The sequence below is a fragment of the Chrysochloris asiatica genome, unplaced genomic scaffold (assembly GCF_000296735.1).
Source record: "Chrysochloris asiatica unplaced genomic scaffold, ChrAsi1.0 scaffold00015, whole genome shotgun sequence".
NCBI lineage: Eukaryota > Metazoa > Chordata > Mammalia > Afrosoricida > Chrysochloridae > Chrysochloris > Chrysochloris asiatica.
The window spans coordinates 31437296-31455388 of NW_006408533.1; the positions used below are offsets into that span (position 1 = coordinate 31437296).

At 42.1% G+C, this 18093-nt stretch overlaps 1 protein-coding gene across 1 annotated transcript in view; it reads left to right on the forward strand.

Annotated features, from left to right (window-relative positions):
* The first annotated feature begins 8204 nt into the window (after nucleotides 1-8204).
* Nucleotides 8205-18093, forward strand: part of HAUS1 (HAUS augmin-like complex, subunit 1) — a 19368-nt gene continuing 9479 nt past the window's right edge. The window contains exons 1-3 of the mRNA XM_006835143.1: nucleotides 8205-8276; nucleotides 8659-8833; nucleotides 14139-14274. Of these exons, the coding sequence (XP_006835206.1) occupies nucleotides 8205-8276; nucleotides 8659-8833; nucleotides 14139-14274 (383 nt within the window). The remainder of the gene's footprint in view (nucleotides 8277-8658; nucleotides 8834-14138; nucleotides 14275-18093) is intronic.

Genomic DNA, 18093 nt, shown 5'->3' on the forward strand with positions numbered 1-18093 from the left:
TGCCAACCAATCCTCACTTCTTCAGAATTTCCTCACCTGAGCTGCTTTGTGCCCCACATCCCAACTGGGTACTACTGGCACACACAAATGTGATAGTACGTTCACATTTGTATATTGAGCTTTAGGGTTTTCCAAGTGATGCACATTACTAACTTTTGGGACATAAGGGATTGTTCCTACTGTGATCATTATGTTGTTGTTAGGTGCCATCGATTCGGTACGGACCCATAGCGAGTGCACAGCAGAAGGAAACACTGCCCGATGGATCCTGGGCCAACCTCACTACTGTTGCCACACTTGAGTCCATTGATGCTGCTTCTTGGTCCAGGTACAGATTTCCTCATGAGTACAATTAAGTATTCAGGAATACTCATACTTCACAATGTGGTCCATAGCTTGTCATGATCCATACAATCAAAAGCCTTTGCGAAGTCAATAAAGCACAGGTAAACATCTTTCTGATATTCTCTGCTTTCAGCCAAGATCCATCCGACATCAGTAATGATACCCCTTGTTCCACGGCCTCTTCTGAATCTGGCTTGAACCTCTGAAAGTTCTCTGTCAATGTATGATTGTAGCCGTTTCTGTATTACCTTTAGCAAAACTTTATTCGCATGGGATATCAAAGAGCTTGTCTGATGATTTCCACATTCCATTGTATTTACTTTTATTTTATTAGTATATTTCCTGACATCTGTCTACCAGAGAAAGTTAGGATGTGAAGTGGACGCCAGAATCAAAGCATTTCATTTGCTTTTGGTCACTTCTCTGTCATATTTGCTCTAGGTCAGTCCATGGAACAAAACTTGAAATATCTGTCTTCCTTTTAATGGTTAGGTTGCTGCCTGTTTGAAAAAACTATTTGGGGATCGTCTCATTCTACAATATGAGGCGAATCCACGGACCACAGAAATTTTGTATCACTTTTCAGAATGCATCAAAACCCGGGACAGGGATGTCTCCCTGGTCATAGAGGACTTGAAACAGAATGCCAGTGAATGTGAATCCGAAGGTGAGATTCATTCAGAGTTTGAAAGGAGGCATTAACTAAAAATGTGACCATGTTTTGTAACCTTAACGAATAGAAGATTAATCTAGTGTAGACAGCTGGTTAACTTTGCTTTATTTTACTCAGGTTTGTCATAGTAGCATTTAGACAGTGCACAGTTTCTTAGGACTCCTGGTGTGGTGCTGTTGGAATAGCACTGGATCACAAACCACAAGGTCAGCAGTTCAAACCCACCAGCCAGCTGCTCCTAGGAAACCCTATAGAGGGTTGCTTTGAGTTGGAACCAACTTGACAGCACTTAACAACAACACAAATTGCTTAAATATTTGATTGGTACTTTGACATCAAAACCTAAGTCCTAATAAATTAAGTTGTCACACCTGGGGATGGAGTGCTACTGGCTGTTGGAAAAAGGCTAGGGATGGCTAAACATCCTTGAGTGTACAAAACAGCACGCCAAACAGAATTGTTGTTGTTAAGTGTCGTAGAGTCAGTTCCCACCCATAGCGACCCTGTATAGAGAATCTGAGGAGCAGCTGGTGAGCTTGAACCACCGACCTTGCAGTTCAAAAAGCTTTGCAGTCTGACGCATTAACCCACAGGGCCACACCAGGATTCCCAGCCCCAAAAGTCTAGTGCTAAGTTAGGAAACTGGTGTGGAAAAACAAACAATTTTCTTAACATTGGAAATCATCAAAATTGACTGACATTTGAAGCTAAGTCTGAATTCTTTTAAAGGAATTATCAGATTAGAATAAAAATAGTAAGATGTTATGTGCTGACTCACGGCAACCCTGTATAAGGTTTCCAAGGAGTGGCTGGGGCATTTGAATTTGCAGTTAGCAGTTTGGTGTTTATCTTACACCATCATACCAAGATTCCAAAATAAGATGTTGTTAAGTGCAGTTTAGTCCATTGCAACTCATAGCAACCCTGTATAGGATTCTGAGGAGCAATGAATGGGTTTGAACCTTGTGGTTAGCAGTCCAGTGTTTGTCCTCACCAGGACTCGAAAAATAAGACACTAGGTTCCAGCAATTCTAAGTTTGTGCTCAAATGTGGTTGGCCAAACACAAGGGATTAAAGCCCTTTGTTTGGGTATGTACTATGGCATATACTGCCTGCTATATGTAGACTTTGAAAACTTACCAGGGGTTCTGAGAAGACCTCAACTTAACACTGTTACAGTTTACTTGTTAAACAAACCAATATGAATGCCAACTGTAACATTTTTATTCTATATTCAGGTTCATTTTAGTGTTAAAGAAATATTTTTGGCTAATTTAGGAGCTAAGGACCATACTTGCACTATCTGGGAGTATCAGAGACTGATTAGTAACTATAAATCCCCCACCTCCCACAAACGCCTTCTGGTACAGCACACATACTTGTACATAAGTAACATTTACCTTTTTTTATATACTTATAATTTTTTGAAGATTTAACATACTGAATCTGAAATTTAAAAGCCACATAACCTTGGCATTGTGGTCATTGGCTCCTTGTAATGTCTTTGAATGACTTATAATCAGTATGTCTCTTCATTTTTCTGAAGGTAATAAAATTTTCAAAGACAAATTCTTCCAAGATTTTCATGGAAAATAGTAAAATACGATCTTTCTGCAGGATGAATATTTTCCAAAAAAAGGAGGCCAAAACTCACATCATTGAATATGTTTTTTCAGTGATAGTTTTGGCCACTTTGCCAAGAAGATTTTTTTTTTCCTTTTATCTCAAGTTCAATTCAGTCTCCAGTAACATCTTCCTGAGATCAGGTACTAGTAAAATAGCCTCCAGCAGGAACGTACACTGATAGGGCAGTGAAAATGTTCTGAAGTGGATAGAGGTGACGGCTGCTCACCTCTGAATATACTTTTTGTTGTTGTTGTTAAGTGCTGTTGACTCGGTTCCAACCGATAGTGACCCTGTATAGGGTTTCTGTGGAGCAGCTAGTGGGCTTAAACCGTCGACCTTGTGGTTCAAACAGACTTTGCAGTCCAGTGCATTAACCCACAGTGCCACACCAGGACTTCAGCAAAAGCATATTGTTGTTAAGTGTCATCGCGTCAATTCCAACCCATAGTGACCCTGTGTAGGGTTTCCAAGGAGCAGTTGGTGAGCTTGAACCACCACCCTTGAGTTCAAATGATTTTGCAGTCTGACACATTAGCCCACAACGCCACACCAGGACTCCTCAGCAAAGGTATAAAAGATGGAAAATAGTGGACTTTTCCAAGCTACAGCAAATGATGAGTAGTTGTGCAAGCTAGTCAGGAGTTTACAGTGGAAGATAGGGTTACATAAGGTCAACTGGTTTATATGTTGTTGTTATTAAATGCCATCAAGTTGGTCCTGACTCATATCGACCCTGAATAGGGTTTCCAAGGAATGACTTGTGAGTTTGAACCACCGAACTTGCAGTTCAAACAGACCTTGCAGTCCAGCACTTTATCCTACAGCACCACACCGGAACTCCAGGTTTATAATATAAAGGGCTTTAAATATTAAGAAGGGTTGCGTTTGGAGGCTGTCAGGAACCAGTGAAATCTACTGAGTGTTGCCTTCTCTTGTTTTTAAAGCTGAAGAGAAATGTGATCATCAGAGCTGTGCTTGCTGGTCAAGCCAGTGCTTTAGGAAGATTGTTCTGGAAGCAGTGATGGGCGGATCAGAGAAGAGAAAGGAAATGACAGAAGCCAGTTGGCTTCTTGAGGCCAACTGAGAAGGAATGAGGACAGTGGCAGTGAGAGTAGGAAGAGGTGATGCTGGGGCCATTGTGGGAGGTGGTTACTTCAGAGGTGAAGGTCAGAGAAGTCTGTTCCTGTGTCCTTCCACCGACTCATCATGCCTCTAAGGAATCTGCAAATGAGTTTTTTGTTGTTGTTGTTGTTGTTTTTTGGGGGGGCCCACAGGGAGAGAAGATAGGTGCAAAGGCAAGAGAATGTTGAAAAAGCATATTTGATATCCATAGTGATATTTTTTAAATTTCACAGTTGCTTTTCAATTTCCTTTTTAAAAATATTTTAAGACACCTGTTTAATATGCCTATTGATGGTATTTTTGCTGTCCCTTTCTTCCTTTAGTGTACCATTGAAGCCGAACTCATACAGAAAGGAGAGATGATGGAACTGTGACTAGAACCAAATCAACACTATTTTCCCTAACAGAGTAAACTGAGTGTAGGATTTCCAAGAATGGTTTCCTTTTGACAACCCTTAGTAACTTAATTGCTGTGTTCTTAGATGAAATAATAACGTCATTATTTATAGGATGCTGGTTTCTTCTTGTTTATTGCATTTCTGGACATGTGTACATAGTGTTTGTATGAAAAAACATTTCCTCTTGGTTGTCTGTTTTCTGTGTTGCTGGTGGATAAGTGTGTTTCAGCAGATCTGCATGTCAGCTGTCATGCATTCACTCTATGGGTCAGACAAAGTGAAAGGAAAGGCTTTGGCTATTGTCCATTCTGATGTGTTTGCCTAACTGCCTTGTGCCTCCACTACCCCAGTCTCTCACTCTCATTCAGATGAATCATGATCCATTGTTTTCCTTCCCCCAGACTGTGGCTGTGGTCATCCACTTAAGTATGGCTATGAAGTCAGGATGAGTTTACCCTTGAAGTGTAGTCACATTGACGTACTGTACTCAAACTAAACCCTTTGCCATCATGTAGGTTCTGGAATACTGTATGTACACTTATTAAAATCACATGTGGTAGGCAGCCCCTAAGTTGGCCCATAGTTCTTCTCCTAAGAATGAACATTAGTTTATTTTGTAACGGGGGTCGGGGTTGTCTTTGTTGTTGAGTTTTTTCTGAGTTTCTTCAGTTATGAGGTTATATGGAAAGCAAAACATAACCCAATAATATCTGCTAACAAATTTAAATCGAATTCTCTTTCGTGCTGTTGTTGTTTGGTGCTGTCGAGTCAAGTCTGACTCATAGCAACTTTATACACAACAGAACAAAACACTGCCTAGTCCTGCCCTGTCCTCACAATCATTAAGCTTGAGGATTGAGTCTATTGCTGCTGCTACTGTGCCAGTCCATCTTGTTGGGGGTCTTCCTGGTGTTCATTGACCTTCCACTTTACGTCGCATGATGTGCTCTTCTCCAGGAACATTGATAATACATACAAAGTAAGAGAGAGAAAATTTCGCCATCCTAGCTTCTAAGGAGCAAGCATTCTGGCTGTACTTCTTCCAGCACAGATTTGTTTGTTCTTTTGGCAGTCCATGGTACTTTAAATAGTCTTCTTCAACACCATAACTGAGTATATCAATTCTTCTATGGTCTTCCTTAATCAGTGTCCAATTTTCACATGCATATGACGCTACTGGAAATACCATGGCTTGGATCCAGTGCACCTTAGATCTCAAGCTAACATTTTTACTCTTGAACACTGTAAAGAGGTCTTGTGCGGCAGATTTGCCTAATGCAATTCATTGTTTGATTTCTTGACTGCTGCTTCCATGAGTGTTGATGGTTGATCCAAGCAAAATGAAGCCTTTGACAACTTCAATCTTTTCTTCATTTATCATGATGTTATTTATTGGTCAATTTGTGAGGATCTTTTGTTTTCTTTACATTAACATAAAACCCATTCTGAAGACTGTGTCTTTGATCTTCAGTATTCTTTCATAGCCCTACATTAATGCAAAGTTTCACATTTAAAACAGTGTATTTTGATACAAATAAGTTGAGCAGTTAGACAGAATACAACATCAAGAAATAGACTCCCCACTATGCCTCCAAAAAAAGTCCAGCTACCCAGAGTTGGGCCAGACCTCACAGGTTACGGGCACAGTCCCCCACACAACTGCTCTTAACTTCAGACAAGCTTAGGTCCCCAGGCCACCATCACTTCTGACCTGACCACCTGGCTACAAATTTAGAGGTTCTCACACATACATCCTTAGGCTCAATAATTTGCTTGAATGTCTCATAGAACTCAGGAAAGTGACTTTTTTTAAAAAAAACCTTTTTATTGTGAATTGAGTGAAGGTTACAGATAAGATCATCAATTTTACATTCAACAAATCACAAATTTTGTTTCATCTCAGTGTTTACAATCCCCTCCTTGCAACAAGTTAGCCCACTTCCTCCCTGTGACTCCTATTTCCATTCCACCTGCCTTTCCAGCCCTTCTCAACTTTTCGTTCAGGTAAACGTCCTTTGGATTTCTTTTTGAATGAATAACCATTCCATGGTGAGGATATCTTACTAGTATTGTCTCCCCTATGTACCTATCTACTGCTTGGCTGAAAATTGAACCACAGGGTGATTTCCAGGCCTGAAGGGTGGTCGAGAGCCATAGTCTTGGGTTCCTACAGTCTCTTTCTGACCAGTAAGCCTGGTGTTTTTTGTTAAAAAATTTTTTTTAGTTTTGTTCCACATTTTCTCCCAGTTTCTCTGGGACCTTCTATCATGATCCTGTTCACAGAAGTTGGTAGTGATAGCTAGACACCATCTAGTTCTTCTGGAGACTGATGTTCAAGTGTTCCATTAATCCACTGGACTAACTGGTTCTGTGCATCTTCAATTCTCATTACTCTTCTTTCTTCACACATGGAGAGACCAATAGTTGCAGGAAAGTGATTCTTAAAATGTTGATATACATAAGAATCACCTGGGGATCTGCTTAAAAAATGAAATGTATCTGGGGTGGAAATGAAATGCAAATTCTCAGCAGTGGTTGGAACCAAGACAAAACCAGTTCAAAGCACTGGTTCAAACTGCCAAGCTTTCACTTGGTGAAGTATTTCCCTGTGTGTACTACCTAAGCACTCCTATGGTATAAATCCTCTTTAAAGGGCTTTCTCACCTGATTAAGTCAGGCCCGCCAGACTAGTCTTCTTTCTAGTTGATTTGGGACTGTAATTACATTCGCAAAATTCCTTCACAGCAGCACCTAGAATAGCTTTGATTGATTAACTGGGAGAAGATGTGTGTGTGTGTGTGTGTGTGTTCTACAAAACAGCTGCTGCCTCCCTTTGTGTTCACCAGCCCTTCAGAGAGAATTTTCCTTGTAGCTTGTCCTAAACTAGAAACATACTAGAATGAGAATTCTGGGAAATAAAGTTTCAACCTAGCCAAGTTGACACATCACACACAGAGTCAAGTGGCCTAAGAGATTTCAAGCAGAGTAATTGCACAGGTAAACAATACAGGTAGTTCCTGAAGTATTTGAGTCACTACCAATCACACCACCCTTGGATTTTTAAAAATGATTTGTGCATTTTTAATGTATGTATTAAAATGTAGCTGTAAGTTTATATGTAATGCTTCCAACCCCAATGACAAATAAAGATTGTATTTATAAAGCTACTGAAACAAATCAATAATAATAACAGCAGCAAGATGACTGTTCTATTTATGTTAGAACCAACTTAACGTTGGAACAAAAACGTAGTAAGTCGGATACTACTGAATAATGTAAATGCAGAAAACCATACACTTTGGACGGAGTGGGCGGAGGAGACAGGACAAATAATATTAGAGTACAAGAGTTCAGGATCAACCTTGTCTAGGGCTAGTAATTGACCTGGAAGCAGAGTGAAAACCACAACTCCCAGAAGCACTGGGTCCGAGGCCTGCCAAGGCGCGTGGGCGTGGCCTCCTTGAGAGCCCTCCTTCCGGGGGGCTGAACTAGTCTCCCACAAGGAGGGTTTCAGGAAGTGGCGGGAACTGCCGCTATGGCGGCGCCACAGGAACTCGGAGCGCAACAAGCAAAAGATCAGTTGGAGAAAGGAGAGCAGGTGATGGGAACGGAGCCTTTGACCAAATATCCCCTGTCAGTGGATTTCCTCTATATCTCCCTTTCTCCGTCGTACTTCCACACTTCCATCTTCAATGCCGCGCTCAGAATCTGCCTGCCTCCTCTCCCTTTCAATCCTCTAGGAGACAGCTGTCCCTTCCTCCTCCCGCCTTTTCCTTATTTGCGCTCGGACGGGAGTTTAGGAGCCGGCTAGTAGGAATCCCCACCAAACTGGACTGGGACTCCTGAACCCAAATCTACTACCTACTTATCTGTCAGTCTGTCCTCACCTTTCAGTGCGCTTTCCTTGGAGAATTTCAAATCTTGAGCTGCTGGCGTGCCCGGCATCCCAACTCTGGGAGCTTGCGGAAACGGTAGGGGTGGGGCGGGAAGTATGATGGTTTGAGGACAACCGTTTTGCTTTTCATACAGCTCGAATAATAATGCGTCCACATCTGCACATTGAGAGTTACGATTTGTCGTGTGATGAAAATTATTACCGTAAACCACGTTTTGTAGGTTTAGGAGAGAATGGGTCATATGCTCTCTGATCTTGTCCCGTTATTCACTGTACCTTGTTGGCGTTAAGTGCCTTCGAGTCGGTTCCTACTCAGCAACCCTATATTAGTGTTTCCGAGGAGCGGCTGGTGAGCTTGAACTACCGACCTTGCTGTTCAAACCGATCTTGCAGTCCTGCGCATTAACCCACAGCGCAACACCAGGACTCCATTCATTGTACCTACTCGCTTATTTTGTTGTTTATATCCTGACATCTGTTAACACCCTAAGACAAATTAGGACACCAGGATATTCAAAGAAAGAACTTCTTTGTCATATTTGCTTTGGGCCATTCCATGGAAAAAAATGTGAAATATCTGTCTTCCTTTTAATGGTTAGGTTGTTGCCTGGTTGAAAAAATTATTTGGAGATCATCCCATTCCACAATATGAGGCGAATCCACGGACCACAGAGATTTTGTATCACCTTTCAGAACGCAGCAAAGCCCGGGACAGGGATGTCTCCCTGGTCATAGAGGACTTGAAACAGAAAGCCAGTGAATATGAATCCGAAGGTGAGATTCATTCAGAGTTTGAAAAGAGGCATTGACTAAAGGTGACCACAATTTGTAACCCTAACAAATAGAAGATTAATCTAGTATAGACAGCTTGTTAGCTGTGCTTTATTTTACTCAGGTTTGTCATAGTAACATTTAGACAGTGCACAACTGCTTAAATCTTTTATTGGTACTCTGACAGCAACACCATAAGTCCTAAAAGATTAAGTAGTCACACCTGGGGAGAGGGTGCTTTCCTTCTTAATTCTACCCAGATTTGGCTTCCATGCCGTTGCCATAGTAACTTTCTTAAATCCTAACTCTCATGACAGTACAATAAATGTTTATTGGTATTCTGACAGCAGAATATATCCCAAAATTCAAACCTACTGCCATCAAGTTGATTCCTACTCATAGTGAACCCTGTATAGGGTTTTGAGGCTATAAATCTTTACAGGAGCCTCATCTTTCTCCCAAGAGGTGGCTGGTAGGCTTGAACCACTGACCTTGAGGTTAGTTATCCAGTGGTTATCCTCCAGCTCCACCAGAACCTCTTTAACAGTAGACTTCTTGTTGTGTGCCATTGAGTCAGTTCCAACTTACAGTAACCCTGTATAGGGTTTCCAAGAGTGACTGGTAGGTTTGAACTGCTGACCTAGTGGTTATCAGTCCAGTGCTTATCCTACAGAGACACAATGTTGTTTTTAAGTGTCCTTGAGTCGGTTCCAACTCAGCAACTCTATAGGGTTTCTGAAGAGCAGCTGGTGGGTTTGAACTGTCACCCTAATGGTTAGCAGTCCAGTGCTTATCCTACAATGTCATACTAGGACTCCTCAGTGCCACAGTGTTGTTGTTAAGTATCTTTAGTTCAGTTCTGGCTCACAGTGACCCTGTATAGGGTTTCCAAGGAGTAACTGCTGGGTTTGAATTACTAAACTTGTGGTTAGCTGTTCAGTGCTGATCCTCAGTGCCACAATAGTAAATCCTAAAAGATACATTTGAAACGTCTTAGCCTGACATATGGATGCCTTTGTAATTTCTGTCTCCTGTCCCCATACTTTAGTCATATGAGCTATAGGACCCTTGTGGTAGCTCTGTCGCAAACTGAGATTTGGCAAATCCCCAGTCTGTAGACCCAGTGGATTGCATGTGGATTTTCTGTTGGACAAAGGATGTTTGAAAAAGTATGTTCAAGATAATTAATGTTTTATGATTAAAAATAATAATACTCACTGCCACCAAGCCCATTCCAACTCATTATGACCCTATAGAACAAACTAGAATGCCCCTAGTGGTTTTGAATTGCCAACCAGTGGGACTTCTCACACTTTCATGTGGGAGGGTGATCTTCCAATTAATTTTTCACAAGAGTGATAAGATAATTCAGTGGAAGAAAAGATAATCTTTTTAATGTATGCTTCTGGAACAACTAAATATCCACATGAATGAGAATGAAGCTGAACCGTTACCGACACCAAGTATAAAACTAACTGAAAATAAATCGACGTAAATATAAGACTTAAACATAAAATTCTTAGAAGAGAGCATTGGCATATGTATATAGCTTTAAATTTGACATTGGTTTCTTACCTATGACACCAGAAGCTCCAACCTAAGGGGCTCATCTTCTGACACTATATCTGACAATATTCTGGTGCTTTTCATCATGTTTCAATATTCAATATTCTGGTGCTGACAGTGTTCCACTGCTATTTATAAGGTTTTCAGTGACTAAACATTCAGAAGTAGTTTGCCTCGTCTCTCTTTTTTTTTTTTATTGTGAACTGAGTGATAGTTTACATGGGAGAACATCAGCTTTACACCATCGTCTCATTACAATGATTACACTCTCCTCCACACATCATCATTCACTAGTATTTGCTTCCATTCTCTCTCTGGTTTTTTTTGGAGGTGGGAGTGAGGAGATGTACACAAAACCACTCAGGAATACATAGTAATTTCAGAACCAAAGGACACATTCTGCAAGTCTGCTTCCTGGCCGCCAGCACTCAGTCCCTTTCTTTCCATGAATCTAGAGTCCTCAGCTGTTCCCTCTCTCCATGTCCCCATCTCTGCTTCCATCCCTGGTGTCGCTGCTTCTCTGGATAGGGTCCTACATTCCACTTGTGCTCTTCTCCCTTGATAGGCCTAGGGTTCTCTGTTCCTGGAATGTAAGACTAGCCACTCCCCTATTTTTATTACAAAACTTCTACCTTTACAGTTGTGGCAGTCGCAGTTATTCATCATAACAATTACTCACTATTGAATCATATGACTTATCCCCATCTCTTTTCACCAGACCTGTCTAGACAAGATGAGAACTATTTAGTGGGGACTCTCTTCCCCTGCACGCTCTTAAACTCCCTCTTGAAAAATTGTAAGCCAGTCACTTTGTGCCTTTTATCGCCCCCTCATTTTAGGTAGCCAATGTCTAAGTTGCCCATCTCTATCTACCCTGTGTACAGAGGGGTAGCATTGATACTTGATGTGAAGACTCCTTCTCGCTCAGTTGGTATTTTGATCTACTGCATCCATAAGTAAGGAGCTCTGGTAGCGTAGTGGTTACGAATCAGGCTGTGAACCGCAAGGTTAGCAGTTCGAAACTACCAGCTGTTCTGCGGGAGAAAGATGAGGCTTTCTGCTCCCGTAAAGACTTACAGCCTCAGAAACCCTGTACAGGGTCACTATGAGTCAGAACTGACTCCATGGCACATAACAACAACAGTAGAGTTCTGATTATTAAAGCATCGAGGCTAAGTCAAATGGGTACTAGCTGCAAGTTTGAGCGTTCTTGTACGTCTCCCCTCACTTCAAATCAGCTGGATGCTTCACTCTCAGCTCTAGCCCTCTGTGGCTATCTGTGTCCTTGTCCATGGGCTCAGGAGTACCCAGTTCTCACCATACTTTGGACCAACCAGCCCTTCCTCTTCTCTCCTCTCCAGCTGAACGGGAATCTATGGAAGGTGGAACTCAGCCCATTTTTTCATTGCTGCCTTTCCCCTTCCTCCACTCAAAAGGAGACCAGTGTGGTCATCAGCAAACGTTCATGCCTGCTTTATGTGTTCCCTTTGAGTTTCAGTCTTGGAAGGGGGGGAGTTGTCCTGAAGGGACCTGATTACTTGCCTTGATGGCTTCCCAGCAAACAATTTGCTTGTTCTTGTAGTAGCCAGTCATACTGCCATCTTTGTTTTGGGTTTGCCTCTTCTTCCTAGTCTGTGTTAGTCTGAAAGCCCAGTTGAAACCCATCAACCATGAGTGGACCTTGCTGGTATTTAAGATACTGGTGGCATAGCTTCCAGCATCACAGTAATGTGCAAGCTACCACAGTATGACAAGCTGACAGACAAGTGTTACGTGGATAATTTCTTTCAGAAAGATCAGCATGAGGCTACACCCTATGAGTTGGAGGTTAAAGATATCCCAACTGTTTGACTTTCTGACATGTTGTACCCCTCTATGAAGTCCTGATGTGGCGCTGTGGGTTAATGCACTGTACTGCAAAGTCAGTTTGAACTACAAGGTCGGCGGTTCAAACTCACCATGTGCTCCTTGGAAACCCTATACAGGGTCACTATGGGTCAGAACTAATTCAACAGCACATTCCTCCCTTCCCTCAAGTCCCAGGGTTCTACAACACGCAGGAATGCCTCCTAAAACACTATTATCAAAGAAAATGGCTTACACAATTATGAGTTTGGCAAGTCCCAAATCCATAGTTCAGAGAACATTTTGAAGTAATCTCACCTACATACTCACAGTGTTGCAAGTCAGACAACAGACTGTTGATGCTGGAGTTGGTGAGAGCTGATGAATCAGGTCAGGACTGGGCCCAAAGTCCCACGAACTGATGGTAAGATGTAATGAATGAGCCAGATGTAAGATTCAGGGCAAGAGAGTGAATTTCTCCAAAGGAGTCAGATCATGCCCCCAAGGGAAACTAAAGGTATTGACTTGAGTCACACTTTCTCTTGTGGTTTTGTTGTTAAGTGCCATTGAGTCGATTCCGACCCATTGCGACCCTGTATAGGGTTTCTGAGAAGTGGCTGGTGAGCTTGAACCACCAACCTTGCAGTCCAGCACATTAAACCGCAGTGCCACACCAGGGCTCCCTTACTTCTCAGCAACTCACTTCAAAATGTATCTGTAATTGCAGGCATAGAGGCTGGGATTTAGAATACATCACAGAACGTAGAAATTTGCCTAGAAGGGTCCCAATAAATAATTAGCTGCCCTGCACTGGCTAGGATTAAAAGAATCAGATAACAAGTTTTGGTAAGAATGTGGAAAAACTGGAACTCTCCTATACTGCTGGTGGGTATATAAAATAGTACCTGGTGGGTATATAAAATAGTACCATCCCATTGCAAAATAGTTTGGCAAATCCTCAAAAGATTAAACATACATTTTTCATATGACCCAGCAAGTCTCCTAGTATAGACCTAAGAAGAATGAAAACATAGGTCCATATAAAAACACCACCATGAATATCTACAGTATTATTCACAATAGCCAAAAAATGGAAACAGTCCAAATGCAAGGCAGCTTATAAATGAATCAGTGAACTTTGTTATATTCATATAGTGGGAGAAGGATGAGGCTTTCTAATGCCACAAAGGTTTATAACCTCAAAAACCCTAGACGGGATTGCTGTGATTCAGAACCAACTCAGCGGCATCTAACAGTAAGAACAAGATAGTCATGCAGCGGGAGACTGGTGGTGCGATGGCTATGCTGCTCAGGTGCTAACCAAAAGGTTATTGGTTCAAACCCACCAGTCACTCCACGGGAGAAAGTTGTGGCAGTCTGCTACTTTTAAATTACAATCTCGGGAACCCTGTGGGGTGGTCTGCTCTGTCATATTGGATCACTACAAATTGGAATTGACAACAACAGGTTTGGGGTTTTGGTCACATCCATGTAGTAGAATGTTATTTGGTAATAAAAACAAATGAAGTAGTACATGCTACCACTTGCATAAACCTTGAAAACGTTAAGTGAAAGGTCCCAGGTACAAGGACCATATATAGTACGATTCCATTTATTTGAAATGCCCAGAATAGGTAAATCTATAGAGACAGGAAACAGATTAGTAGCCTGGGGGTGGGGGAGGGAGATTGGAAGATGATGGCTAAGAGCTCTGGGAGTCTCTCTGTGGGGTGATGGTGATTTTCTAAATGACTGTGGTAATGGACACACAGTTGTCTGCATGTATGGTAAAAGCAACTGAATCATGTACTATAATGGGTGGATTGCATGATATGTGAATGAAACTATTACAAACAAAGCATGTTAGTCACCATGGAACGAACGCCTATGTTTTCAGCTAAGCACCTTCAGGACCTTCTATTGGAGAGTGTGAATCTGTCCCCTGCCAGCCTCTCTAGCATTGGTTCCAGATACCTGAATGCTTTGGTTGACATTGCGATGGCTCTTGAAACAAAGGATACCTCACTAACTAGGTAATTCTTGTGACAGTTTGCATTTTTGTTTCCACATATGCTAGTGAATCTACTTGTAAAAACACTGACTTTAGTTAACCCTCTAGCTTTGTTAATGAGTATAATTCATTCAGGTTGATTTGACATTGGTTCATTTCTTCCAAGGTTATGCTTGTGAGGCACTCATTAACTTAATATGGCTTTTGTAGTCAGAGCCTTTCACATACAGTGGTTGTGTGAGACTGTGGAAGTGGGGTTCTTGTGGACCACCAAGGATATTGGACATCTTGCTGCTAATGCAAATATGGAACCTCTGATGGTTAAGGGTATGTGTCAATTTGGTAAGGCTGTGATTTTCAGCAGTTTGGCAGTTAAGTAATGATGTACTCATTCAACATTGTGTGGTCTGACATACTTGTCCTCCAGTTTGTGATGTGTTGTAACTCCTTGCATCCATACCTATGGTATGATTCCATTTGGGAGCTATAATTTGACAAGGCAGGATTGGGGTAGGGTATCACTTTGAGTTAAGCATCCTTATCCTCATAGTCACCATCGTTAGTACCCTTATTCAAGTTGCACCCTTGCTCCATCTTGCCCAAGAGGGGTTACCAATAGATACAAGTTGTTGCTATTGTTGTTAAGTGATATCAAGTCGGTTCTGACTCATAGTGACCCTTAGTAGGGTTTCTAAGGAGCTGCTGGTGGGTTTGAACTGCCTATCTTGTGGTTAGCAGTCCACACCAGGACCCCAATATATACAGTATAGACAGTTATACATCACTTAATGTCCATTCAGGCAGCGTCCAGCCACATACATGTTTGTTATTCCATAAGGTTACAATATAGTTCAGAAATCCGGGTTGGAGACTAGGACATACAGGTAAGGAGGTCCGATCTGCCTTTCTCTTACTCTCAGGTCCTACATCTGCCCTGGCTTTGCATTGGGAGGGTGTCCCAGTGTCCACTCACGGCTGCCTGTCCTATTGCACTTAACCCCAGGCAGGGACCACTCAGGTCACTGAGGCTGCTGCCCGACTCAGCCTGGGTGCCCTGCGCCTGGTGCTTGGACTTCCCAGGGACATGGCTACTGAGCAATCCAACTGCAGTAGTGGTAGCAGCAGGAGGAGCAGGAGAGCTGGCTGGGGCTGGAAGAGTTTAAAGTCCGTTAGATGAGGCAGGGAGGAAGAAAGGGAAGGGAGCCACTGCAGGTGGACCAAGAGGCAGCCAGCCAGATGGATGCTGAGTGTGTACAATGGCAGGCAGCTGGGGGACTGGCCGTGGCTCTTGGAGATGGGGTGTCAACTATGCAGTAATGGCGGCAATGGAGCCAAACTTTTCACACAGTCCCTCAGTGTGACTACTGTCCAGTGACCATCCTGCATGCCTCTTTCCTGTCTGTGATGTTGAGATCACATAGCATCCTATTTTACAGAATATACTGGGGATGTTAAGCAACAAGTGCTGTTACATGAATGCTCTGGCAGAGTTCTCTCTCTTGCTCTGGACCCCGTCCCGTCCCTTCATCATCTGACCTTCAGTCCTTAGAACTTGAACCAACAGCCTATCATGTGACCTGCCAATTTGGGTTCACCAGCCCCTGCAACCACATGAGTCAAGGAAAGCCTGGTGCCTGCCCCATGGCTTTGGGGCTTGCCAACCTCCATAACTGCATAAACCATTTCCTTGAATGCTCATGGGTTCTGTGAGACAGTGCAGTGAATTATGGAACACAAAGATGGGAAGGAGAGTGCTGAGGGGTGGAAGAGTAGCTGATGTTAGAGAGGATGAAATGGTTCAGCAGTTTGGAAAAGTACATTTGGAATGTCTTTACCTTGACCTCATCAGAACCACCTTTCTGCTGATCCTCGTAAAAGAAATAATTTATTTAACATTTCTGAGGTTGGTTCTTATATAAATGTGAAGGGATTAGGTATCATTTACTCTGTTCCCTGTAATAAACAAGAAGAGCAGTAGTCTAAATGATCTGGTTGAGTGAAGTGAATTTTGGTCACGTCCAGCCCTGCCGGCTACAGTAGTAGGTTAGGGCCTTTCATTCCTTACAACAGATGTTCCAACTACAGGCAGTCCCTAATCAAGGCAAGATTACCCAATAAGCAAGGTACACTCGGGCTTACTTGTGCTTGCTTACTAATGTGTAGTGAACAATTTCACCCGTCTTTTTACCACATTAAAATCGTTTACCTCTACTTACCTTGCTTACTGGGTAATCTGCCCCATTCCTGGGTATAAACATCCAATGTAATGTTGTTAGGTGCTGTCAAGTCAGTTCCAATTCATAGCGACCCTATGCACAAATGAACGAACCACCACCTAGTCCTGTGCCATCCTCACAATTGCTGCTACACTTGAGCCCATTGCTGTTGCCACTGTGACAATCCATGTCATTGAGGGTTTCCCACTTTTTCACTGACCCTCCACTTTACCAAGCATGATGTCCTTCTTCAGGGATTGGCCCCTCCTGATAATATGTCCAAAGTATGAAAGACAAAGTGTGGCTTCTAAAGGAGCATTCCAGCTATAGTTCTTCCAACACAGATATGGTTGTTCTTCTGGTAGTCCATGGTACTTTTAATGTTCTCCTTCAACACCATAACTGAAATGCATCAATTCTTCTGTAGTCCTCCTTACTCATTGTCCAATTTACACATGCATATGAAATGACTGAAAATACCGTGGCTTGGATCAGGCACACTTCAGTCCTCAAGCTGACATCTTCACTCTAAAACATTTGAAAGAGGTCTTCCACAGCAGATTTGCCCAATGCAGTACATCATTTGATTTCTTGACTGCTGCTTCCATGAGTGTTGATGGTGGAGCCAAGTAAAATCGTTCAATCTTTTTGCCATTTATCATGATGTTATTTATTAGTTCAGTGGTAAGGATTTTTGTTTTACTTACATTGAGGTACAACCCATACCCAAAACTGTGGTCTTTGATTTTTATCAGTATTTTAAGTCATCTGCACTTTCAGCAAGCAAGGTTCTATCATCTGTATGTCACAGGATGTTAATGAGGCTTCCTCCAATCCTGATGTCTCGTTCTTTTTATCTAATCCAGTTTCTCAGGTTATTTGCTTAGCATAAAGATTGAATACATGTGGTGAAAGAATACAACCCTGGTGCACACCTTTCCTGATTTTGAAGCATTCAGTGACCCCTTGTTCTATTTGACCAACAGCCTGTCGGTCCATGTACCAGTTCCTCATTAGCACAATTAGGTGTTCTGGAATACTCATTCTCCATGATGTGGTCCATAGCTTGTCATGATCCACACAGTCGAAAGCCTTTGCATAGTAAATAAAGTACACGTAAACATCTTTCTGGTTTTCTCTACTTTCAGCCAAGATCCATCCAATGTCAGCAATAATATCCCTTGTTCCACATCCTCATCTGAATCTGGCTTGAACCTCTGGCAGTTCCCTGTCAATGTACTGTTGCAGCAATTTTTGTATTATTTTTAGCAAAATTTTACTTGCATGTAATATTAATGATATTGTCTGATGATTTCCGCCTTGCATTGGGTCACCTGTCTTTGGAAAGGGCACAAACACAGATCTTTTTCAATTAGGTGTCCAAGTAACTGCTTTCCAGATTTTTTGGCATAGATGAATGAGTGCTTCCAGAGTCTCTTCTGACATCCATTTTGGTCTTTTCTTTTTTTCTTGTCTTTTTAATGACCTTTTGCTTTCTTTCTGTATGATGTTCTTGATGTCATCCCACAGCTCTTCTGGTCTTTGGTCATTAGTGTCCAATGCATCAAATCTGTTCCTGAGATGATGTTTAAATTCAGGTGGGATATGTTCAAGGTCATATTTTG